The sequence below is a fragment of the Penicillium vulpinum genome, assembly GCF_028829585.1.
Source record: "Penicillium vulpinum strain IBT 29486 chromosome Unknown utg000003l_segment0_segment0, whole genome shotgun sequence".
NCBI lineage: Eukaryota > Fungi > Ascomycota > Eurotiomycetes > Eurotiales > Aspergillaceae > Penicillium > Penicillium vulpinum.
In genome coordinates this window covers 8,637,111-8,662,794 of record NW_026643243.1, presented here as the reverse complement: position 1 = coordinate 8,662,794, position 25,684 = coordinate 8,637,111, and the positions used below count along the sequence as shown (strand labels likewise).

General features: G+C 46.6%; 9 protein-coding genes across 9 annotated transcripts; 4 read left to right on the top strand and 5 right to left on the bottom strand.

Moving 5' to 3' along the window:
- Positions 1-95: 95 nt before the first annotated feature.
- Positions 96-1,004, bottom strand: N7479_008323 (SDR family oxidoreductase; the record flags this gene model as incomplete). The annotated part of the gene is made up of 4 exons (XM_057256017.1): positions 96-132; positions 182-552; positions 600-913; positions 965-1,004. 4 exons carry the CDS (start codon positions 1,002-1,004, stop codon positions 96-98), a joined length of 762 nt encoding a protein of 253 aa, XP_057109879.1.
- Positions 1,005-2,108: 1,104 nt separating this feature from the next.
- On the top strand, positions 2,109-3,469 carry N7479_008322 (NAD(P)/FAD-dependent oxidoreductase; the record flags this gene model as incomplete). Its single annotated transcript, XM_057256016.1, has 2 exons — positions 2,109-2,569; positions 2,620-3,469. The coding sequence occupies 2 exons, from the start codon at positions 2,109-2,111 to the stop codon at positions 3,467-3,469; spliced, it is 1,311 nt and encodes a 436-aa protein (XP_057109878.1).
- Positions 3,470-5,503: 2,034 nt separating this feature from the next.
- On the top strand, positions 5,504-6,185 carry N7479_008321 (zinc finger CCCH domain-containing RNA-binding protein; the record flags this gene model as incomplete). Its single annotated transcript, XM_057256015.1, has 2 exons — positions 5,504-5,804; positions 5,857-6,185. The coding sequence occupies 2 exons, from the start codon at positions 5,504-5,506 to the stop codon at positions 6,183-6,185; spliced, it is 630 nt and encodes a 209-aa protein (XP_057109877.1).
- A 1,445-nt stretch (positions 6,186-7,630) lies between these two features.
- On the top strand, positions 7,631-8,756 carry N7479_008320 (non-structural maintenance of chromosomes element 1 family protein; the record flags this gene model as incomplete). Its single annotated transcript, XM_057256014.1, has 3 exons — positions 7,631-7,742; positions 7,812-8,428; positions 8,484-8,756. The coding sequence occupies 3 exons, from the start codon at positions 7,631-7,633 to the stop codon at positions 8,754-8,756; spliced, it is 1,002 nt and encodes a 333-aa protein (XP_057109876.1).
- Positions 8,757-10,084: 1,328 nt separating this feature from the next.
- Positions 10,085-13,451, top strand: treA (alpha,alpha-trehalase treA; the record flags this gene model as incomplete). The annotated part of the gene is made up of 4 exons (XM_057256013.1): positions 10,085-10,096; positions 10,154-11,866; positions 11,918-12,205; positions 12,255-13,451. 4 exons carry the CDS (start codon positions 10,085-10,087, stop codon positions 13,449-13,451), a joined length of 3,210 nt encoding a protein of 1,069 aa, XP_057109875.1.
- Positions 13,452-13,723: 272 nt separating this feature from the next.
- Positions 13,724-16,182, bottom strand: cat1 (catalase catB; the record flags this gene model as incomplete). Its single annotated transcript, XM_057256012.1, has 6 exons — positions 13,724-14,631; positions 14,690-14,864; positions 14,918-15,082; positions 15,133-15,548; positions 15,602-15,827; positions 15,886-16,182. 6 exons carry the CDS (start codon positions 16,180-16,182, stop codon positions 13,724-13,726), a joined length of 2,187 nt encoding a protein of 728 aa, XP_057109874.1.
- A 1,672-nt stretch (positions 16,183-17,854) lies between these two features.
- N7479_008317 (GNAT family N-acetyltransferase) lies at positions 17,855-18,515 on the bottom strand (the record flags this gene model as incomplete). The annotated part of the gene is made up of 2 exons (XM_057256011.1): positions 17,855-18,066; positions 18,122-18,515. The coding sequence occupies 2 exons, from the start codon at positions 18,513-18,515 to the stop codon at positions 17,855-17,857; spliced, it is 606 nt and encodes a 201-aa protein (XP_057109873.1).
- A 1,876-nt stretch (positions 18,516-20,391) lies between these two features.
- On the bottom strand, positions 20,392-22,316 carry N7479_008316 (calcium:cation antiporter; the record flags this gene model as incomplete). The annotated part of the gene is made up of 6 exons (XM_057256010.1): positions 20,392-20,422; positions 20,477-21,267; positions 21,312-21,329; positions 21,384-21,579; positions 21,706-22,102; positions 22,166-22,316. The coding sequence occupies 6 exons, from the start codon at positions 22,314-22,316 to the stop codon at positions 20,392-20,394; spliced, it is 1,584 nt and encodes a 527-aa protein (XP_057109872.1).
- Positions 22,317-24,290: 1,974 nt separating this feature from the next.
- On the bottom strand, positions 24,291-25,421 carry N7479_008315 (SDR family oxidoreductase; the record flags this gene model as incomplete). Its single annotated transcript, XM_057256009.1, has 3 exons — positions 24,291-25,058; positions 25,117-25,354; positions 25,402-25,421. 3 exons carry the CDS (start codon positions 25,419-25,421, stop codon positions 24,291-24,293), a joined length of 1,026 nt encoding a protein of 341 aa, XP_057109871.1.
- Between the last annotated feature and the right edge of the window lie 263 nt (positions 25,422-25,684).

Here is a 25,684-nt window from a genome sequence, read left to right as displayed (position 1 = left end):
AATTTTGCATTCATTGTTCTATGGCGATCGTTACTGACTTGCTATAAAGATTACAGATATGAACAACATTTTAATACTAGCTATCAATGATATTTTTATTCCTGAAAAACCTCGAGCTCCTTGTCGTTCCATCTGCCAATTATTAGTACTTCTCGCGTAATTTGTGTGGGATAGCACATACGAATAGAAACGCCCACTGATGTCCTTCGGCGCATCGAGCACCAGCTTAGCCATGACATGGCCAGGCTGTTCAGGCTTGAGGAGCTTGCCGTCCTTGTGGACCCCAGTGAACTTGGAGTGCATTTCGGCGTCTAATGCTGTGGCGTGGTCCTCCCGTAGAGCACGCTGCATCTCAGTGTCGACCATACCAGGTCTGATAGAAACGGAGGTGACGTCGGGTTCTTCGGCACCCAAGCTCATGGCAAAGTTGTTCATGGCGGCTTTGGTGGCAGCATAGAGAGCCCAACCACGGTAACCGGTGACGGCTGCGCCGGAGGATGTGAAGACGATTTTTCCTTTGGACTCACGGAGGGCTGGGAGAGCTGCACTAGCCTGGGTTCCATTAGTAGTGCATAGTCAATTTGGTGTAGGTCCCGTACAAAAGCAACTAAACTGATAAAGTTGATGTCAAAGCCTTCCTTCCATTGCTGCGGATCAGCGTCGGCGATTTTGCCGATCTGGCCTAGAACTCCGTGGTTAAGGACCATTCCATCGAGCCGGCCGAAGGTCTTGATGGCTGTGTCGACGGCCTGTTGGGCAAGAGAAAAGTCTGCCAGGTCGCCATTCAGGACTGCCACCTGTTTGCCGTACTGCTCCTTGAGCTTTTGGAGGGGCTCAACGCTGCGGGCTACCACCACGACATTGTGGGATTGAGGTGCCGTGAGCAGATACTTGGCCACGGCAAGACCGATACCTAGGGGCTAATGTCAATATATAACGATTCACGAAGCTCAAGGAGTGGTACCTCTTGAGGCTCCTGTGACAATGATGGTCTTGGCTGCCATTTTGATGAATGCTATAGTGGTGTTAGTGGTATGAGACTTCCAGTAGCAAACCAACACTGCGACAAATGGAAGCTAGACAGGATGCTCAGTTTGAGATGATAGCAGCAAGTAGTATGCATGGTAGCCGGTTTTGACATCGCTTTGTATGCCGAGAGACTCATTATCGGGTTCAGGAATTGTTCCATAAACATGCTTGAGCTGTCTTGGGTATATGGGCGAACAAACGTGACTGAACAGCTCTATAAAGCCAGCAACCCAAGAATTGGAAAACTCTGGATAGGTATCTAAGATGACTTACTTAATTTATCAGATGTCTTCAATGCCGAATATCTATGATGAGAAATAATAACATGAAGACCGAGACAGAGTGCCGCGAAAGGTTTAGTGCGGGGCTTATTAATCTCAAAGGGTACCTAGGTAACATTCCAAGGTTGGAACCTCCCCTCCCCTCCAGGGCTGCAGGACAGTAGACGTCATGTAGTACACCTTTTTTTTATACAGACTAGTGTATATGGAATAGAAATTATAGGCATATATTCGGGCCATAGCCCAATTAACCGTTTAATTCAGAGAAAATAAGAGATTGAAGGTACTATCCACAAGCAGGTTTTTTTCCCAATCAATAGCTCTCGAACTATGATACTGAAATTATCCATAGTTAAATCATGAAGCTAGATTGTAAGAAGCATTATTATCAGATGGACAATCTATTAATATATATCCTGAAGTTGTACTCCGTACAAAGTACATCGTTCAGCGAAGCGAAGGGAAGATAAAGCCGTTACCGATTTCAGAGAAGAGATCCGAGAGATCCACTTTCGATGAAAAATACTTGAACGATCGCCCAAAAGAGCCAAATTTTGCGATCAGCTCTTCCCCTACTATGCCAAGTCATGGTATTCCTCCCCACTATCCTATCCCACTAGTACTTGTATGTTTCTACATATTCCCGGGCCGGTGCAACGGAACACGGGAAACAAACTTAGACTGCCGAGGAATATAAATTTGAACGGTCCCACTTGTAAACATTCCAGGGTTAATCACGACCACACTTCATTCCAAAAATTTGCGTTGATCCTTAATTCTGCACATATAAAAGTGAGCATGTCGACCGTCATCCTTGGAGGAGGAATAATTGGAGCCTCAATTGGGTACTACCTATCTGCCAACCAACCAGAAGGCGAGATTCACATCGTTGAGCAATCCCCGGAGCTTTTCACTGCAGCCTCAGGATATGCCGCGGGTTTCCTAGCTAGAGATTGGTTCGAGCCCTCTCTTGCACCTCTGGGTGCTATGTCGTTTGACTTGCATCGTGAGCTTGCTGCAGCGCACGGCGGAGATAAGAAGTGGGGATTTATGAAAGGAACAGCGTTCAATTTGGATACCGTTGCCCAGCGCAAGCGAGGCGGTCCACGCGGTGACGATTGGTTGCGAACAGGCACAAGTAGAGCAGAGACAGCGTCTGGGTCTGAGGATACCACTCCGGTTGAGTTTCCGGAATGGTTGACGATGCAGAAAGAGGGTATCCTTGAGAAAATCAGCCAAGGAGAAACTGTGGCTCAAGTGTGAGTATAAAATCTAAGAATTTTGCGGATGCTTTGCTGATTATGTTCAGAGATCCATTACGGTTGAGCCAATACCTCATTGACGGTGCTATCTCCCGAGGCGTTAAGATTCATAATCCAGCCCAGGCCACTGCAGTGGTCAAGGATGGGAACGGCACAATTACCGGTGTCAAAATTGTGTCTTTGGATTCAAAGAAAGAGTCAATCATTACGTGTACGAACCTGGTTCTGAGCATGGGGCCATGGACACCACAGGTTCTCAGAGACCTGTTTCCCTCCACTCAAGTATCATTTGGTATAACGCCTTTGGCTGGCTATTCACTGGTGCTTCGTTCCCCTCGGTATACAATGGAGCACGAGAGCGATGTTTACCGTGGAAGCAGCCATGCTGTATTCACTACTCACCCTCCGTCATGTGGGTTTAGCCCTGAGATTTTCCTCAGGGAAGGCGGGGAGATTTATATCGCCGGTCTCAACAACCCCGCAATGAAGCTTCCACCTTGTGCTGCGGATACCAGCCAGCTATTTGATCCCTCCGAAATGCAAAAACTCAAAGATGTTGCAGTTCGTTTAATGGGAGATCTCCCCAAGGGTACAAAAGAGGCAACCGACGAGACGGCAAACACAGATGACTTTGAGATTATCCGTGAAGGACTATGCTTCCGCCCAGTGGGAAATACTGGTGTTCCTACAATTGGAAGAGTTGGGGACTACTCTTTGGGAGGAGCAAAAGCAAACCCCAAGGGAGGCGTTTTTATAGCTGCTGGACATGGAGCGTGGGGAATTTCTTTGAGCTTGGGAACCGGAAAGGTTGTTTCTGAGATGATCAAAAAGCAAAAGCTTTCAGTGGATGTGAGCGGCTTGGCCGTTAAAGACAAAGCTCCTAGTTCCAAACTGTGAGAATTCGATCTAAAATACGAAAGAACTCCCCCTAGACGTACTTTTCCTAAAGTCGTTAGCAAAACAACATCGCGACCCCGCACTTCTCTTGTGATACCAACGATTTCATCCTCGTGGTGAAAGGTCCAGTATATCTTCTATCAACCGATCACTACTGTTTGAAGTTGACACTGAGACCCTCGAACAGTATTTCCTCAACCCTGAGATTGAAACCATCTCATTTCTCTGCCCTTTAACAATTTTAACAATACAGAGAAACTTCTTTTACGCAATATGGGAACCGTGCCTACGTGTGAACATGCGTGGCTACTTATAAAGGACAAGTCGACTTGACTTTACCTTGAAAGATCTTAGAGCGTTAAAATCATCAGTTTTCAACATGGGTTCCATAGACGAGTTTCAGAGTCTTACGACTTCAGCTTTGAATACCTCACTTCCAATCGCTCTCAGGCACATTTGTCTGTATTGTCTACTGTGTTATACAAGCCGATTCCAACATTGGTGGACTCGATTAGATTGTACTCTCTGGATTCCATTCTTCCCCTTTCTATGACTTCTTTTTGTTGTTTGCTTTTATCATATTCGACAGACACAAACCGGAGGTCTGCAATTAAGTCTTATTACCCTACTTATGATAACAAATATCTAGTTCATACGATCCATGCCTTCACTCCGGCTCTGCACCCAAAATTACCAAGCGCTGAACGAAACCACTGCTGAAGACACCAAACGGACGCCTAAAATCACCTACCAGCGTCTGGACTTTACCACACAGACTTATAGTGGCAATCAGCCCAAACACAAATTACGGCTGCAAGCCTGGCTGATATTGATACATACCGACCTTTACGCGATCAAGGCCCTCGGGGGGATAAACCCAGCCCATTAGGTCAGGTATGCTTGAGGAAGCCTAGAAGAATACCCGAAACACAACCACAAGTTCTATCAGAGGCACACGTACCCGCCGTGTTATCTCCTTTTCCTTCCTATTTCGGTCTTTCTTTTGATTTGGCAATTTTTTTATTATAATCATCACCCTTCGATTCGAACTTAGCTCATGATTCTGTTGGGTGTCTACGGTTGTCTCTTACTACCTCTAATCTAGCTTGCGAGAGTAACTATACAGTCCACAGTGTCCCAGAAACGAATATGACCCAGCCAACGTTGAAGCTCTCTGATCCACTGCTTTCTCCAGTTAATATCGCCCCCGTGCTACACTCATTGTTAAGCAGTCCATGAAGAACACCACCAAGCCCAGAAAAGGAAAGCAAATCTTTATAAGTGTCGAGACAACTGGATCAGATATGAGAAATATGGACCATGGCCAAGTAGGAGATACCTACATTTAGCCAAGTAAAGAAGAAGTTATTTAAGAAAATGTACTAACTGATTCCTAGAGAGATTCCTACAAAGGAGATCTCACCAGCAAGCTGCATATCAACTAGCCACCATCAAATACCCCTCGTTCCCTCATCCCGTCATCATCAGCTACATATGTAGCTTCTGTTTTAGTGGAACATATCTTTAATATCATCAAGGATAAACCACCTTATTATGTAATAGTAGATGTCCAGGTTGTTAACTAACTAACTAACTAACTAGAATTATAGCTAAAAGACAAGGCATACTTAGCCGTGAAATATAGAATATATGCAGTGAAAAAAGTGCATTCAGATATGTAATCTTTCTATATACATGCATGTGCAGGTGGGACATCTGAAGTAATGAGCCATACTATGTACTATCCCATACTGCCCCATATGTTGGGGTACAAGATGCCGTCCAATACTTTGGAGATCCCACTTGTGTACGTCCCGGAAAATAAATAATCCGACCAGGCAGCTCCCCAGGTTTAGTCATCAGTATTCGCGCCACTCGAGCTCTCCAGAAACTTCAAGCATCCGATATCACCCAGCTTTCAAAGCAACTCCGCCCTCCTTTCATTTGTGTCCCCTTCTCCTGCGAGCCAACCCTCTCATTTCACTTTTCTTCAAATCCTCCTCAGCCAAGCCCCGAGCTTGACAGCAAGTAATCATGGCCAACTACCTTGCATCCATCTTCGGCACCGAGCAGGACAAGGTCAATTGTTCCTTCTACTACAAAATTGGCGCGTGCCGACACGGCGACCGCTGTTCTCGCAAGCATGTCAAGCCTTCGTACTCTCAAACCATTCTCATGCCGAACATGTACCAAAACCCGGCCTACGACCCTAAGAACAAGATGAACCCCAGTCAGATGCAGAATCACTTCGACGCCTTCTACGAGGACGTATGGTGTGAGATGTGCAAGTATGGCGAGCTCGAAGAGCTGGTCATCTGCGACAACAACAACGACCGTAAGTAGTGTTCTCCTTAAGATATCCGACTCTCTACTGACATCTGTGTTAGACCTCATTGGTAACGTCTACGGCCGATTCAAATACGAAGAAGATGCACAGGCAGCGTGCGACGCATTGAACTCCCGTTGGTACGCAGCGCGGCCCATATACTGCGAGTTATCACCCGTCACGGATTTCCGAGAAGCCTGTTGTCGACTCAATAGCGGCGAAGGCTGTGTACGAGGGGGCTTCTGCAATTTCATTCATCGGAAAGATCCCTCACCTGAGCTTGACCGCGAGTTGCGACTCAGCACTAAGAAGTGGCTCAAGGAGCGCGGCAGAGATCCTCGCAGTGCTAGCCGAAGCCCCAGCCCTGAGCCCGCCCGCCGGAGATACTAGGGGTGTGCCACGGCTCTTGAATTTCCTCATTGTTGTTTCCATACATTCGATCCTTTGGCGTTCGGCGATACCAGTCGGTGGTTCGATTCCACTTTCCTTTGCGCAGCGGCGCTTCTAGGGCATGGGGTTTCGGTCTTTACTGTTGTTGATTGGCATTTGAAGTTTACGATATCAGACTTACGCGATCAATAAAACTCACAGCTAGACTGTATGTACAAATATTGCTCAGTAATTCTCTATGCGTATTTCAGTTGAAGCGAAATCCGGTACGTTGACCAGCACCCACTGAGTGATATGGGTCAAGGAAACCGATTCAAAGGCAGAAGCCACCTGAAATACCTCTTCTCAATTGACTCGGGCGTATATGCTTGTTAGCCAACGCAGTCGATAGGTACTATGCATATCTCTTCACCGGAGATGGCCGATTTCGACAAAGCGCCTTGGCGTTGGGGGGCCTGAAATCCATAATGCTTATGATAACAATGTTCTTAAAGTTTTCCAAAGGAATCTTCGGAAGCATTGCTCTTCAAACTTTTCATTTCCAACTGGCCTTATGCAGCGTGATTGAATATTGACCGATTGGACCAATGGGGCTGCTCATTAAGCCACACCAAGGGGAACCTCTACGTATCAAATCATAAATATTTCAATGGATAATTCATCTCATCAAGATTCTGTCATTTACCTTGTACGCGTAAGAACAAATGACGAATTGGCTTCCTGTTTTGCAATCCTATTTTTGACTAGTCACTACTAGGCACGTCCCCAGGCGCTTAATATCCCTGGCAAACCATTTACAATTCACCTGGGAGCTCTCACCCTGCATCTTGATCCCTAATAGCGTGTTTCCTACTAGTCAAGATAACCTCGACAGCATATTTGGGATCATACTGTAGCTTGTTAGAACCGTGACTATAGGGACCCGTAATTTAACCCTAATTAGAGCATTATACTCTAGGAAAAGTACGGATGTTCAATTCATCATGATTATGGAGGTAGTAACATATAATACTGATCTTCTCGATGCTGGACCTTACAAGAGACAGCCAACGATGGATGTTGTAGGGCTGTTCACGGGTGGATGCCTTAGGCATCAAGTTAATTATTGAGATGCCCAGTCAATACCTGTTTGTTCAGGTCCCCTAGCCTAGCTCGGACATCCTTAATAATCGTGTTTTATGAAGACCCAATTTGACTAAGAATAGAAAGCGTGTCCTCTACATAATTTTTCTTCCTGAGCTTCTTCAAGGTTGGTAGCAATCTGGTGCCTCAGGAATCAATAAATTTACTAAGCTTTCTTATCGGGAGCGCTTATCTTTCTTTCATCTACAGTCACGCGAGCGCGTCGAAGCGCGTCAAAGCCAGTGCTGCGTTGGAACAAAGGACCTTGAACTGACTGATATCGTGAAGTCTGAGAGCTCAATACCAAATTTACCTTTGAAAATATGCCCGAATACAATGATAGTAATCGTGCCTTTCTCCAGGCATTCATGGCACGCTCGACTATGACCTTTGAAGAAGCGCAACCCATCCTGGCTGCGATATTAACAGTATCTGGTACTTGACTCTTGTTTAAGCCTCATTTTATGAATGGCGATAGTCGCTGACGTTGAAATTATCGAGCAGAAGGGCGAACAGTGGAACCTGACGAGGTTGGAGAAGATCAGTTCTCTGACTTTGTCTCAGCCGCCAACACCGCCGTGTCACCCTTCGACCTCGAGATTAGAAGCTCTTTGCCACAGATCCTTCTCCCAGCCCAGCAAGATGCCACAATCACACCACTGAAGCGAGTGTATGCGCTTGTGAATACTACAAGTGATGCTTTGACACAGCTCGCGACCACTTATTCTCCGGACGAGATCGCATTTCTCAAGCGCTTGCTTGACTACATGTTTGTCACAAATAATACACGGGTGTGCGAAGCAATGGTAGCTTCGCAGATGCAAGCTGTCCAACTCCATAAGGCTCCGTCTAGCGAACGACAATACACGAGCAATGATTCAACACAGACGCAAACCGCAGCGGTACAGTCATTGCGTATGACCCAAGCAGAAACCATGATTATTCACTTGATCGAAGAAGGCTGGTTGCAGAAGAGCGCGAAGGGCTACCTCAGCCTCACACCACGAGCGCTGATGGAGCTGAGGGGCTGGCTAGCCTTAACGTATAATGACGAGGGTCCCGATGGCCAAGTTGTGTATCGGATCAAATCTTGTGCTGCTTGCAAAGATATTATCACCGTGGTAAGTATGCTTGATCCCAAGTTAGTACGAAACAGACCTGACTGAGATACTCTAGGGCCAACGCTGCGAAGACCATGCATGCAAAGGTCGACTTCATGACCATTGCATGCGCAACTTCTTCCGCATGCAACAAGCAGAGAAATGCCCCGTGTGCAAAAAGGAGTGGCCCGGCGATAACTTCGTGGGTGAGAGAGCGCTCACTGTGAACTCGAGACTAAGCAACGCTGTTCCGCCTGTTCCACAGCAGAGGGAGTCCTCGCCTGCTGCGCCTAGTGCTCTTGGCGAAATTTCTGATGACGAAAATGACATCGATGAAGTACAAGCTTGAACATGCTGGCGTAGTAGGTAAGACCTGTTTTGAGTGTTCAAATCGGTTACGATGTGTGCTCGCACCATGGACACGCCCATGTGAATAGTAATGAATGAATGAATGAATGAATGAATGAATGAATGAATGATAGGGAAAAATATCGAGCGAGGATTGCTGTCAGCTTGCTTGAGGTGACATCCTAAGCGATATCCTATCTCGTTCCTCGATCCCCTTCCTGAGCTTTTTGACAAGACTCGACCTTCCATTCATATGCGATGTGATATCCTGTGATATCCTGTGTTATTTTTTGGTCCTTTTTTTCATTCATAGATACCTCTTTTTCTAAAGCTCACGATGAACAGGGCTGTGATAGTTTTTTTTGGCTCTCAACACCATGTACGGAGTAGAGAAGTACATACTCCGTACATCGTATACTTGGAGATCTATATATACCAATTTTCAAAATGTACTTTGAAGACACTGGAGATCATGTGCATGAAAAGGGTCAATCCACTTCGAATATACCATGGACTCTAATCTTGAACAGCCTACAAGATAAAAAAAATAACTCGAACATGTTGAAATACATTTTAATAGTATATCCAAGCCATCACATAACACGGGGAAAAGATGAGAGTGTTGATAAAAGACACCTGAGGCATCTATATCTCCCTACAACCATCAAACATTTGAACTTTCGTCATTCATCTCTTCAGTCATTCATCCTAATAATGATTATTTTAATACTTCCCTGATCTGCTTTTTATACAACTGCATAACTTTCAACCCGGACTTTGTCGGAGAATTTACTAATGAAATCCCCCCCTGGCTCCCCACAAAATCCCACGCACCCAACCCTGTGCACTTGATGACGACGATCTGGGGTGGCCGGGTCCAAAACCGGGCAGGTCTTGGCCATGAAGGATGCTGCTTTTACAGCCAATATTAACTAAAATTAGCCAATGTTAGGCTGCATACACCATCATATTGGGTGCCCGCCCCCGCATATTCCAGTCCTCCTGTTATAGGCCGTTTTCATAGTCTAAGCCACCACCTGGGCACCAGCCTCATGAGACGTTTCCCCCCCTTGGCTGACGCCAGACCTCCACCCATGAACTACTTGGAAGGCGTATAACACAGTAAGCTTTGAGGCATTTCACGTTGCTACGTACCTGGATCATCGAGTTTCCTGCTGAATTAGGAAAGTACCATAAAATTTCTTTCTTTAAAAAACCATCTTCCTCCCTCTCTCCATGAGTGCCGATCGCTTCTTTTTGTTCAACTTGATTTCAGGTCATTTATTAGAGAACCTGATTTGGCTGGTAAAGTGGTGTTATAACTGCAATATGCAGCTCAAGGTTTGTTTGTACATTTATCCCAGGATGCCCTTGCCAATCTCCTAACACCCGGCTTAGTCTTTCACGTGTGCGGTATTGCCGCTATTTCTGAATCTTGCCAGCGGCTCTCCTGACAGTCGTATCGCAAGATGCCTTAAAGCACACACAGGCTCTAGCTCGGCGGCTAACTTCAGCAACAATGTGTACAAGACCGGCTTCGATGGTGTGACCTGGGACGAAGACAATTGGCTTCTGAGCTCAACCAATTTGGAACAGGGTCGCTTTGAATCTCGAGGATCCGTAGCGAACGGATATTTGGGTATCAATGTTGCCAGTGCTGGCCCTTTTTTTGAGATTGATAGTGACGATAGCATCAACGGCTGGCCACTTTTCTCTAGACGCCAGTCCTTTGCAACGATTAGTGGGTTCTTTGACTCGCAGCCTACCACAAGAAGCTCCAACTTTCCCTGGTTGTCCCAGTATGGAGGTGACAGTGTGATCAGTGGTGTTCCCCATTGGGCTGGCATCATTTTGGATGTTGGTGATGATACCTATTTGGATGCGAATGTCGACAATAAGACTATTGCCAATTTCCGAACCACATATGACTTTAAAGCAGGAATCTTGGTCTGGTCTTACAAATGGACTCCTCGGGGCAACAAGGGATCATACCAGATTACCTATCGTCTTCTCACCCACAAACTGTACGTCAATCAGGCTATGGTCGAAATGGAGATTATCCCGACCATGGGATCGAATGCGACCATCGTTAATGTGATCGATGGAGCTTCTGCAGTGCGCACGGACTGTGTGGAGATCGGGGAAGACAATGGTGCAATCTTCTCGGCAGTACGACCGAATGGGATGGCTAATGTCACAGCTTATGTCTACGCAAACCTCACTGGGTCACCAAATGTGAATCTTTCTTCCCAGAGGATTGTGTCCGACAAGCCATATGTCCACTCCCACAACTCGTCTATTGCGCAGGCCGTGGATGTGAACTTCAAACCTGGTCAGGTAGTCCGTGTCATCAAATATGTCGGAGGTGCCTCTACAGATGCCTTTGATGATCCGAAACAAACAGCTAAGGAGGTAGTCTCTGCCGCGATGAGCAATGGCTATGTCAAGTCTCTTGGAACCCATATTGCTGAATGGGAAAAACTTATGCCCGAATCTTCTGTTGACCACTACGCGTTCCCCAACGGGACCTTGCCTGCGGATAGCCACATTATTGATTCAGCAGTAATCTCTGTGGCCAACACTTACTACTTGCTCCAGAATACTGTTGGCAAGAATGGAGTCAAGGAAGCCGCGGGAGCACCGGTAAATGTGGACAGCATTTCAGTTGGTGGCCTGACCTCTGACTCCTACGGTGGCCAAATCTTCTGGGATGCGGATGTATGGATGCAACCTGGTCTTGTTGCCTCTCACCCAGAAGCGTCTGAGCGGTTCACCAATTACCGTGTGGCGAGGTATGCCCAAGCACAGGAGAATATGAAGACTGCTTTCAGTGGTTCCAAGAACAAGACACATTTCAGCCCATCGGCTGCAATTTTCCCTTGGACCAGTGGCCGTTTTGGCAACTGTACGGCCACTGGCGCCTGCTGGGACTACGAGTATCACCTGAACGGAGACATTGGAATTTCCATGGTGAACCAATGGGTTACAAGTGGTAATACAAAGCTATTTAAACAAGAACATTTCCCAATCTACGATTCAGTGGCTACTCTCTATGCGGACCTGCTGGTTCGAAACGGATCTTATTGGACACTGACCAACATGACTGATCCCGTAAGTCTGGCGCTCTATTTCTTTCGAGCATCCAAAATTGACATAAAGTAGGATGAGTATGCCAACCACGTTGATGCGGGTGGCTTCACAATGCCGCTTATTGCTGAGACCCTCCGACATGCCAACCTCTTCCGTCAGCAATTCGGACTCGAAGAAAATGCTACCTGGGATGAAATGGCTGACAATGTCTTGGTGCTCCGTGAAAACGAGATCACTCTTGAGTTCACTACTATGAATGGAAGCGCTGCGGTAAAGCAAGCTGATGTGGTTATGGTCACATATCCCTTGGGTTATACTTCAAACTATACCAGCCAAGATTCGTTGAATGATCTGGACTATGTGAGTATTTATCTTCAGCCAAAAGGATGCCAAAACTAACTAGCTCTAGTATGCAGCCAAACAATCTGCTGATGGCCCTGCCATGACCTGGGCCATATTTGCTGTCGTCGCAAGTGAAATGGCGCCTTCTGGCTGCTCAGCATACACATATGCGCAGTACTCATATAAGCCTTACACCCGCGCGCCATTCTTCCAACTGTCGGAGCAGATGGTGGATAACGCTACCATCAATGGAGGCACGCACCCGGCATATCCATTCCTGACTGGCCACGGTGGTGCAAATCAGGTTGCCCTATATGGTTATCTTGGATTGCGATTAGTATCGGATGACATTCTTCACGTGGATCCAAATTTGCCTCCACAGATCCCATATCTGAAGTATCGTACCTTCTACTGGCGGGGGTGGCCTATCGAGGCGTGGTCAAACTACACACACACGACCATCAGCCATGCCACAGGTATTCCCCCACTGGAAACCGCCGATAAGCGATTCGCCAACAAAACAATCACGATCAACTCTGGCTCAGAAGTCGATGCTACCATTTATCACCTTCCCCTCAAGGGTTCTGTTGTCCTTCCCAACCGACAGAGTGGATCAGAGAACACAGTGGCAGGCAATCTCGTGCAGTGCCAGGCTGTTTCTTCTTCAGATGCATTTGAACCCGGCCAATTCCCTATTTCCGCAGTAGATGGCGCAGCCTCGACGAAATGGCAACCATCACTGGCCGCTGAGGTAAACTCCGTGACAGTTTCTTTCGAAGATGAGGTCGGCGCTATGGTATCAGGCTTCTACTTCGATTGGGCGCAGGCGCCCCCAGTCAATGCGACAGTGATCTTCCACAATAAGACACTGCAAGATCCCGCAAGGGCGCTTTCCGCTCAAAGCTCGGACTACACAGTTGTCCACAAACTGACAAATATCATTCAATCAAATCCATATGATTCTGAGACCACAGACCTCGATGTCGTTGCCATTCCTACCGGAAACACAACAAATGTGACTTTGTCATCACCCGTACGAGCAGCACGCTATGCGTCTTTGCTTATTGTGGGAAACCAAGCACTTGACTCTGTTGATGTCGAGGCCAAAAATGGCACTGGCGCCACTGTTGCTGAATGGGCGATTCTCGGGCGAGAAAAGATGCGCTCTGATTCCTCAGGCCTCAAGTCTGCCAATAAGAAGATGAAAGTGCGTGCAGCAGCAGCTCTATCCGATAGGAACACCTCAAGGCGTCGACGTTGGTAGTTTGTCTGCTAGCTTTAGAGGCTGATACACTTGCGCTGCATTTCCCCTGATTTCCCCAAGAATTCAACAAAAGGACTCTTTTGTAAATATAGCCTGAGTTTCCATTTGATATTATACAGGTACTTTGCCCAGTACAAATCTATTAAATAGGACCTACAAATATAATGCATACCTAAGTGTATAAAAGTTGAGTAGTAAATCGCAGCAAGTTGAACAGAATGCCACCTATTTATTTTTGATATATCCATACATACAGTCATAATCAACATCCTCTACTCATCAGTCGCAAATCGATCCAGGAACTTGAAGGTCCGAAGTCCCTCCTTAATATCCTTGGCAAATGCATCTCCAGCATTGCTGGCAGTATACACACCCTCTCGGTCTGTAGAAATGAGCCCAGAACGCAGGGCAGCAGAGCCCTTACCCAACGCACCAACAGTCTTTCCGAACCGGAAAGCATCAAGCAAAATATCCAAAGGCCGGCCAGCAGGATACAAAGTGGAAGCCTTTTTAGGCACACTAGTGAAAGACTTGGATCCAAACAGACCCTCCGCCCCATCCGAAACAACAACAGCATCAAACTGTACCGCATCAGAAGCAGAATAGGTCTGATCAACATTATCCACCATCCTTTCCGCAACAACAACGACATCAACACCAGCAGAAGACAAAGCAGACTGTAACTTGGCGCCCTGCGCAATAGAAGCTGGCTTATCCACAGACGCAAGAAGTCCAACCTTCAAACCATCCAACTTGGCGAGTTTCTGTCCAAAGGCACCGATATTCGCGGTCGTGTTATCGTGGTAGTATGAGTCATCTGGCTTGGGTGCGTCAATGCCAATGGCCTCTGCGACGCGAGTGGCGAGATCGTTGCTGATGCGGTTGAGTTGAATGATTACGTTGTTGCGTACGACGCTACTCTTGACGTTCGAGGTCTCGAATCGCATTGCGTCGACGACGAATTGCTTCTCGGCTGCCACAAGCGAGTTCCAGAATAGGCGGGGTTGTGACCACACGTCTTCGAAGGTTGAGCTGACGGTGCGTTGGAGCCTGCCGCTTGTTGTGCGGTCTGGGGCCGTGAAGAAACCCTTGCCGGCAGTTTGGTTGGCTTGTTTTGGGGAGCCTTTGTTTTCAGTGTTGGGGGAGTAGGCATTTGGGTTTAGGGGGATGAACATTTGGCCTGGGGTCGTTAGAAAGGGGGGTTTTAAGTGAGGTTGGGAGTGTGATAGGTAACGTACCTGCTCCGTCGCGATTGTTGTTGTGAATTGGTGCGCGGGGGCGGTTGATGGGGAGCTGCTCGAAGTTGGGACCGCCGTGGCGGTTGAGTTGGGTGTCTAGGTAGGAGAAGATACGCCCCTGGAGGAGGGGATCATCTGTGAAGTCGACCCCGCGGACGATATGGCCCGGTTGGAACTAAGAAAATTAGTGTCAGTATTACTCGCTGGTGATGGTAGGCCGAGACATACCATAACTTGCTCTGTTTCAGCGAAGTAGTTCATAGGGTTTCGGTTCAGTTGCATCTTGCCTAGCTTTGTGACAGGAACGAGTTCCTCCGGGACAATCTTGGTAGGATCCAAAAGATCGAATCCAAATCGAAGCTGGTCCTCTTCCTCCATGATTTGAACACCAAGCTAAGGAATAATTAGCAGGAATTGCGATACATGTGGGGGTTATTACCTACCTCCCATTCGGGGAAACGTCCAGCTTCAATAGATTCGAAAAGATCCTGACGCATAAAGTCGGCATTTTTACCAGCGGTCTGCTGCGCTTCCTCCCATACAAAGCTGGCCTTACCCTGCAATCCCTTCCAGTGAAACTTGACGAGCTTGGTCTTTCCATTGTCAGTAACCAGACGGAAGGTGTGCACACCAAATCCATCAAGATGCCGGAACGACCGAGGAATACCGTGGCCAGCCATTGCCCACATAAGTGTGTGAAGTGTACTAGGCTGTTGACTGAAGAAGTCCCAAGCCGAGTCATGCGCGGTAGCAGCCTGGGGGATCTCGTTGTCGCCGCGGGGCTTGACCGCGTGAATGAGATCTGGGAACAGGATGGCATCCTGGATGAAGAAGACGGGAATGTTGTTTCCAACAATATCTAGATCTCAATCAGTTATGTTACTTGGTTTGTCAAAAGCGGATCTATCTTACCGAAGTTTCCTTCATCAGTATAGAAACGAGTCGCAAAGCCATGGACATCTCGCCCGGTATCCACGCTTCCGCGACTACCAGCAACGGTAGAGAAGCGCGTAAACATTGGGGTTTGTTTGCCTTTGGCGGAAAGGAAAGACGCGGCTGTTATGTTGGACCAATCGCCGTAGGAAGTGAATGTTCCGTGGGCGCCAGCGCCTCGAGCGTGAACAGCGCGCTCCGGTACCTTGAAAAAAAAAGCAAGTATTAGCTTTAAAACTTGAACTAAAATGCAGGACACGTACTCTTTCATGATCGAAACGTTGTATCTTTTGGCGGAAAATGAAGTCCTCGAGCAGGGTCGGTCCACGCTCTCCTGCGCTAAGACTGTTTTGATCCTCGATAGGGCCACCAACGTCAGAGGTCATATAGACGTCTTCATCGTTGAGATAGAATTGGGAGAGGAATTCTTCGGTGTCGGCAGCAGCATTTCCACCATCTCGGCGCTCGATGTGAGGATTGTTGCCGGCTTCACCAGTCATATAAGGACAGGCAGCATTGGCAATGCCAACAAGGCCCGTAACGAGGGCAAGTACATGCATTGCGACAGTTAAATAATATAACTGTTGATATAAAGATCAGCCTTAATTGAGTTGCTAACTGTTCGAATTTCAACAAGATAAGGACCCGAAGCTCACTTTATATACTCCGTACTCCGGTTTGAAATGCAAACCCGAACAGGGAATTAAAACCGCCGAGTGAGACGAATTTTGAAATGAACCAATCAGAAGCTCCATAAGAATACTATGACGCACGAACCAAGTACTATTGATCAGACCTGGACTGGTTATTCTCCAACCAGGAACCGTTTGATTATTTCAGCATAATGGCCGAGACCAACAGTGTGATCAAACCACCTGTCGCGCATATAGTGGGGCCCGGAAAGAGTGTTGACCGTTTCCACGAGCCAAGGAGAAGAGCAGAGACAATTATGCATGATTTGCCCCGAAGGACCTTTAGCTCGAATGGGAATGCTGGTGTATCGATCCATAAGCAGGCTATAAGCTAGACTACAGGGATCAGATCACAATGCCAGTTACAGATAAGAGGTTGGCAAAAGGAGTACGGAGTAAGCTGATCGTTAATAATATTGGCGACTCGGGTTTGAGTCGGAATACGGATTTGTCGGACGTATCTCGTGGAGTCTAAAGTCATAGTGAAGGGGGTTAGTGAAGGGATGATCCATGTCTTGGCGTTGATTAAGCGTCACAGGCGACGTTGGTCGAGGCCGCGATGCTTGGTAATTGGCGAATAATACCCTTGTAACAGCCACTTGGCGTTTGTTTGAACGAGAAAAAAAAAATTGTATGATGTAGGGGATATCCACCCTAGCATCAAGAAATTATGTCTCATGTTGAATTAATCTCCCAATTGATATACTGTACTCCGACTCCGTAGCAGGTAAATACTTACATTCCACATTTGTAGACCGGCACTCGAAATTGGGACCTGGAAAATCACCAGGGATTACGCTGCGGCGTAGATTACCAAGACCCCCTTCTGCACCTGATCCCTGTCCACGCACATCTCTACCATTTTTAGAACTCGCCCGCAATTCAGTTGGGATCATCCGTGAGAACCCGTTTGTGTTAGTGACAGCCAAGAGCATCGGTCTCCGGGGCGGCACGAGAGAGGAGAGGGAAAGATCCAGTTACATGTACTTTTATATATTGGCAGTCTTGTCCTGCATCAAAGAATATATTGCCCATGTGCCATTCGTGGTCGCTTATTGCTGGATTCGTGGGGTATGACAAACTGAGATGCTTGGCGAGGGGGAAAATCACCTATCCAGCCTTGGGACGAGATGAGAATGGTCCTTAATGATCTTGGCAACTGTGAACTTGGCGTAATAGTTATTGAAAGAGCTATTTTTAATGTGATATGTGTGTGATAGAGCTTTCGGCCGGCGAGAACGGAGTATGCCCGTGATAGTGAGGGGTCAAGATGTAAGATATCTTTTTTTGGATTGAGTACTTTGTTTTCGAATCAGGCAGAGATTTTGAGCTGCTGAGTAGATTGAAGAAATATTGGCATTGGTCTACCGCGCGAAAAGAAAAACATAGAGTCACGATCGAAAAAAGTCATCAATGTTTCATTTTGACTGTATGTACATATGTAACCCTCTTCTCTACAATTCGAACACTTACAATTCCAATACGGAGTAAACCGCTTATCATACCTCTTCGAGTATACTCGACCGATGGCATAGCAGATCTATCCTCGAGCCATCGCGACCACATCTCTTGGTCCAGTGGGTTCACTGCGATCCACAAATCCATGTTTCGCATAGAGCGGGACACCAGCCTTACTAGCATCGATATACGCTCCAGCACCCTCGCGATCTGCAATTTCGCATCCCCAGCGAACAAGCATAGAGCCTGCCCCGCGACAGCGGTAGTCAGGATGCGTACCGAGCATATCAAGATCTGCCCAGGGGCGTCAACAAAGAAGTGTTAGCGGTTAATGGAGCATCAGACTTACAGTAATGCTTCCGACCACCCATCACACGCTTGCGCTCTATCTCCAGCCCTCCAAAGAACGCATCGCAATCATGGCTAGGCATGTCTCCGTGCCAAGGCGGGAATCGAGCCCCGCGTTCGTCGGGCATGGCTAGGTCCCATTTCGCATATGCGACTATCCGTGTCTGGCCCTGGGCGTCTTTTGTGCTGGGATCGATGATTTTGATGTATTTTTGATAGGGCTTTGTGAGCATGTCGATGCGGTTGGCTTCAGTGAACCATTCACGCGCGCCTGGCGTGTCTGGGAATAGCTTGCGCATGCCGGGGTCATTGAATACGGTGAACCATAGCTCTGTAATGGCGGGAAGATCTTCGATAGTGGCGAGTTCTAAGACTAGAGGGGCTAGGGTAGACATTCTGGGCTTTTTGTTTCTGAGGTTGTTATCGACGGGTAGGGGGGTCAACGATAAAGAGTTAAATACTCGCAACTATTTGAAAACGTGAGTCAGACATAATTAATTTAAAGAAATTAATAGATCAGAAAAGAATCTTTGCTCATTGGCGGGTTACATGCACGTCTACATTCTATAAAACTTTAAATTATGAGTATATAAAATAAAAAGGGGCAGTATACGATGTCACCACAGAATAATCCCCGATCTATATAATGAGCACGTCCTTCGAAACTTCGAGAATAGAATTCCCAGGCAATATGTATATGGGCGTAATGACCTTGGTCTGGGTGTAGTCGGCGTCCTGGGACTGCCTAGTGACCAGTGGCTGGATAAACTGGTAGCCGCACTTGGAGTTTAAGTACTTGGAACCGTATCTGTTTGCAACAAATTATAGCATGCCAGAGGTACCGAGCGAATTATGGCCAGTGTGCTGATCGGAGTCATCCACGGTAGTGGCGTTGTTGGCCAGGTCACAACGGGACTCGAACCCAAGCTGGACATAGACGTCAAACTTTTAATAGATAATAATAACATTTATTATTGATAACCAGGGTCAAAGATGTAATCACAAGGTGCTTAAGCTCCACGACGCGCTTGGCTGATATCGCAATTTTGGCACTTCGGTTTGAAAAATGCTATACGCATAAAGGTGTTTGTTTCTTGCCATGAGCTCAAGCATCTACAGCAAAAGAAAGTATAGCACCAGAAACCTATTAGGGCGTCTTTGAGTCAGCGCCTTGGGGGTTCGAATATAAACCAAGGGCTTAGGGAATACACAATATCAGGACCGGCTGTGCTATACTTAATGTTGAATGCATGTGTTTCTTCAATTGTGGCGTTGGCAAATTCTTGGGCGCATGCATTGTATATTAGCGTAATTCAATTCCTATCAGCAAAGCGTTGCTTGATTCTGGCGGCAATGGCAGAAACAGAATGCAGATCTCCCAAGAAGACATTATTCGCCAGTTGGTGCAGTGAGAGCAGAACCTAAGATGAAAACTGGGTTAGACTCCGTTAACAAATGTAAATGAGAACGAGAGTAGCAAACTTCGAGATGATAGATGATGAGAAAGAATGGCAGGGTCTCGATGGTAGGAGTGGATTATAGAAAGGAGAAATGGAAAGAATGAAAACACCGAAAGGAAGGAAGGAAGGGAGGAAGGGACAGACGAATTGCATAGCATTACGATATCTCTCCAGGGCTTTTTAGATAGATCCATTATGTATGGATCTTTTTGAATGTATACAAGACTAGTCATGCGGCTCACGACGTAGCTTGCGGTTTAATCTTTGCCAAAGTGACACCCAGCCACCATGTGGCTTGCCATGGGGTTGTCCTGGAAGTCTCATTGCAGGTTGTCACCAAAATGAGAAAGTGACAATTTAACTGAAATCATATGGAAACACGGGGTAAATTGGAAATAATTCTCTGTGGGCCCTCATATATTGTAGTCCTGTTTCGAATTGAATTAGCTTGGCGGGAGTCGTGCGACAAGCTCCGACAATCCAAAACGGCCTAGGTTTGAAAGAAGAGAAGTTAGACCAGATATCATTCGAGCAGAATCAAGGGAATACTCCATAAACTGATACCCACTTCCCGAATGGCGTTTCTTGTTCAATGGACGGGTTTGGCTTGGATCTTCAGGACTCGAGGGCGATTAATCCGGCGAAATTGAGGTGAAATGAATTTTAATTTCAATTTCATGACTATATCTACAATTCCTATTTACATTGGATAATAACAAAAGGATCTAGGGACAGGCAGCAAGATTTGGCCAGCCTAGGTTCAAATTGGCCGTCACACCATCCATGGATCAGCACTCTTGAGATATGTGTCTCAAGTGAACGGCAACAAGTATGCGCCAACACTATTCGAGAATATTAGCAATTGAATCTTCAAGAAATAGACAGAATGCACGTACGAAATAGCCGCAAAGCAAGCACACAGGATAGCCCCCTCCATATAATTGGTCTTTCCTTTGAGAACGATGAAATCAACCAAAAGAACAGCTCCAATCAATGTGACCATCTCGAACTTGTCAAAGTGCAAGGTCATGGGCTTGTCGAGAGCCCAGCCGATAAGCACCATGGCAGGCGAAACCAGGAGACCGATTTGAATGGCTGATCCAAGAGCAACGCTGATGGCAAGATCCATTTGATTTTTTGAGGCCACAACAACCGCAGTGACATTCTCAGCAACATTTCCAGCAACGGGGATGATGATCAAACCGACGAATGATTCACCAAGGACGCCCTGATCATTGAGCGTTGAGAAGCTCGAGGCGAAGTACTCAGCGCATATAGCGATGAGAATTGTTGATAGGGCGAGGAGGGTGACGGATATGATTCGGCTGGATTTGACAACATAGCGGTCGCAGTGACATCCTAGAGGCTCTTTAATGGGTGTTTCCGTTTGCCCATCGATGCTCATGCTTCCTTCGGATGGCTCGCTATGAAACAGTGGCATTCCTGATGCCGTCAATGCGTCGACTGAACATGACCGTGATCGCACCTCTTGCATCTCTAGATGGGGAAGATCTCTGCTGGTTGCTCTTGCGAGTCCGGTGGGATGCGATTCGAGGTCTGTATATCCCTGATCATGGTTTGGCTGTGGCACATGAAGCCGTGTAGAGAGGAATAAGTGAGCGTGTGATTTGAACTGGAAGAAAAGGTATAAAAAGTATGTGGCTAGGAGGATGATGGACACCCCCTGCTAAAGGACAATGACATATGATCAGCAGAAGTGACGCTCTTCACGCTGCCGTAGAAAGCGGTCTATGTTCAAGATTAGCATCCAATGTAACTAAAACAGGTGAAACATCGCCTTACTGGAATCATGAGACAAGAGATTGTGAGATTGAGAAGTCCCACAAATGACTGTGTGAGATCAGTGTTATATGTCACATCACTCTTCGAGATACAGCCTGCTATGATTGCAGACCCGAGGACGAGTAGGAGGTTCACAAGAATGGAGCCAAGGAGTGACGATTGAACTACTTTAATGTTGTCTTTCAACAAAGCAGTGCTATAGAAGATCAGTTTCCACTCAGCCCTAAGGCAGTCAACCTGGTACTATATTCAAACTTACACGCTATAAGATAGTCAGTATATATTGACTGGAAATGCGGTGATTTTCAAGGTTAGGACTCACAAAATAATAAGCTCCGCTAGATTCCCTATGGTGATATTGAGGAGAGCGCCAGCGGTCTCGCCCAAATCCTTGGATATCCTTTCTGTGGCTTCTGTGAGCGTAATCGACAGCGGCACAATAGCAAGGAGGTTCCAGATGAATATTACAAGCGCCGGGCTGTGGGTATTGGAGATAATGATTGCTGATATGGCGAATGCACCGGAGAAAATGATCCTGGGGCTGACAATTTGTTTTGTCTGTTGCTTGAATATGGATATCGGGTTGCAGTGGTGGGGCCAACCAGACAAACTATCGTCATCGGGGATCTGTGTATTGTCTGGTCGAAGGAAGTTTTTCACTTTATGGAAGATGTGGTTGTTGTCTGAACTTGGGTTCACAGAGGCCAGCTCGGCTTGTCCTTGATAACGATAAGAAGTTGATATCAGCTTTGGCAAGACGAATTGGAGGATGCAGGACTCACTGCTGATTTCATATTGACAAGGATATGAACCGCTAGACCTGGGTTCAGATTCGAAAGAAGTATTCAGGGCAGCATGCTCGTCACTTGAGCTTTCAGCGAAAGCATTAATATCATGCAGGTTATTATCTTTGGAACCATGCACTGTGGTCATCATGAAAAAAAGCCCCCAAAAGAAATGGAAGTTCAAAACCACTATATAAATGCCAAAATTGAGGGCAAAATGGCCATCTGAATTTGAAAACGAGAGTTTGAAAATGAGCGTGTTACATGGATTGGGATTGCGGGAATTGATTATCGACACGCGAAATGATCGTGGCACAACCCCTTTTTCTCAGTGGCTCCTGTTTAAACCAGTTTTAGTTAGTGCATCTTGGCTACCACGTAATTCGATATAATTTCCCCTTTCTATGGAGCAATAGACAGCCTACAATGCGTTGTGTGGGGGCAATACACCGCCTGTCTACCGCCTACCATAAATATACTAGTTGCAATTTCCCATTAGAATATTCAAGAAGAAAAAAAAAAGACATGTCATGATTTCTCGCCGGTCAAGTATATATTTGTATAGAAATTATAGATAAGTCATATGATTCGAGTCTGGCTTTTCCTTTTTTTTTTCTTTCTTCCTTAATATTGATTGTAAAGTGGATAAAAAACACGCTATTTTAAGACCGGCAGTACCGGCAGAATCAAACGGTGTATAAGTATAAAGTACTGCACAAAAGCACCACTGGACGTTGGATTAGCGGTCACGTGATTGTGGAGACTATAGGGCTAATCCTAAAGTAGCTTAACGCAGTGCCGCAAATAAAAAGGGGTGGGTATCAATTATTTTCAACATGACGAATCCGAAGGTGTTATATCTGGGCTACAAGAACAAGTTCAGTCATTATATTCCAACCCCTCACTAGGGAACTTCTCACTAGGGAATCCAATCACGGGCCAGTCAAACAGCAGATTTTTGTTATCTGGAAGGAGACAGTGACGGAATTGGTGTGGAGAAAACAAGACTGGGGACCAGTCGCCGATCTCGTTCTAATGGGCATTATTGGATGCAATTATCCCCGCAGAGATTGACGTAGCGGGCTGACATTTTTGGAATACTTCGTAACCCCATATGAGGCTACGATTACGAATGGAAAAGGGGCTCAAGCATCCAGGGCTGGAGGCCCCCGGGGCCATATGTGTCAGCCCGTGAACAGTCCTAGGCCCAGAAATAGGCTCTCCAGTTTCTCAGGATCGAGCTCGGCTGTGCTCGGTTACTCGTTCTTGGGAAGTTGGAGTATCGTGGCGGATCGCCAAGAGGAATGGTTCGTTGGTTTGTTTAATCGCTCATATATATATCCTCAAGATGCAAGCTGTGTTGGCTGTGTAGAAGATGTAGAAGAAGAGAGAAAAAAGGAATGGAGCTGCAAGGCTTGACACATGTGTCGTAGTGCATATCGACCACTAGGGACTTTCGTTTTCTTGGATTGTATATGCAGTTCGTTCAAGTTGACCAGTCTTGATGATGCGGAGGGAGATGTATTAAGTTGCGAGTATAACATACAGCTATCTCAAAACCCGAACAAGATAAGAACAAAAAGCCAACCTTGAAATAGCTCGTTTTACTCCAACGCATAGATATAAGCGTGTAAGATAGCAGCGCTATACCTACTCATGGGTTGGGTTGAAATATCAAATTCAAGTTGAATCAATTTTTGACCTGCATCCCGCAATTCAACCTCGTTAAAGATTGCAACAAGCATATTCAATAGTACAATTTCCTCATCCGATTAGAACCTGTGAAGTGATATATAGTTGCACCTTCCTCTCTCTTAGACCTGCTCTATCTCACCCGTTTTTATTCGATGGATACACTCTACGTGGGTAGAGAACGAGGGAAGTGATCGACAGAAATTAATGAGGATTATAATAATGTATTTACGTCATGAAGCTCCCTATATAGCTCCATAGCGACAAATGGATAGAAAAAGGGAGCCTTGAAAAACTTCATACAAACAAGCAGCGCCTCCATGCATCGCTATTGATAACAGATCCATGGATACGATATAGTCCTGGGAGTATGTCGGGCACAGAGCTGAGTTACACGTTAAACGATATGTATTGATATACATAATGTACATTACACTGCGAGTTCTCGAATCTGTCCAACCAAATCCACCACAGTCTCCTTGAAGGGCCGATATTTCACCCCTAACTCCTGAGCGGCAGTCTCCCCATCAATCCCATAAGAGCTACTCGGCTTCTCACCCATCTTATAATTAGTAGTCACAGTCTCCTTTGCCCAGTTGAATTCGTCACGAATGATATCCGCAGCATATTCATATGAGAACGGCTCCGGCGAAGCAGCTACAAATCTTTTACCACCAGCTTCGGGTGTAAGCAAAGCCTGAACATGCACCTCAGCGAGGTCACGAGCATCAATCCAACCGGGTACACGCGTTCCGGGAAGTGGATCCGCACCTGCGGCAACACTCCAGAGCATCATGTTTGACTCGTTGAGCTGCTGCACAGTCGGCACTGGGTGCACGACCGGACCGAAAACCATAGGAGGACAGAGGGTTACCAGATCGAATTTGGTTTTCTGCTCCTTGACAAACTCCCATGCCGCGAGCTCAGCGAACTTCTTGGAGCCGCGGTATGCGGTGACAGAGTCAGATTTCGGATCGATTGCCTCCTCGTATGTCAGCGGATTCCAGTTTGCGGCGGTATACGTGAAACCTGGTTCTGGAGTGCTGCTTGGGTTGACTACTGAGGCGAAGGAGGATGTCATGACAAGGCGCTGGACTTTTGAGCCTGGCTTGGCGGACGCGGAGAGAATCGACTTGACTCCGTTGATAGCGGGCAAAATCAATTCCTGCTCGTTGTTGGTGGTGTCATAGAAGAACGGCTGGGAGATATGTTAGCATGTTTTGTCAATCACCAACAAAGAATTGGGAGTTGCATACGCTCGCCACATGGATGACTGCGTCAATGCCATCCATTACAGAGTCGAAAACCCCAATTTGGGTGAAATCTTCCACAACGACAAAATCAAGCTTTGAAGCGTACTGCGGACGTGCAGCTTTCATTTGCTCTCCCTTTTGCTTCGATCTTGTCGAGCCTCGGACTGAGAATCCACGAGCCAATAGATTGTCGACGACATGGGCGCCAATGAACCCTGTTGCGCCAGTGACGAGCACATACCTGTCATCATGAGCACTGATCGTGCGGTTAGGAATAGAGCAACTTACGAGGGCTTTTGAGAAGACATTATTGTTAGGTATAGGTATCTAGTTCTCAAGGGGTAAGAGGATGGCAACAATTGTTTTCTAGGAATGAAGTTATTATAGTAGCGACCCCGCGTGGGGGGAACCAGAAATCCGGCTCGGGTTGGTGCGAGACGCGAGATTCATATCCACATTGCCTCTGTTAGTGTGGGGGAACAAGACAAAGCTGGGAAGATAGGCTAGATAGAAAAGAGTGTTTAATTGACCTAACTGGTCTAGTTCATTGATTATATCGTCTAGATATATG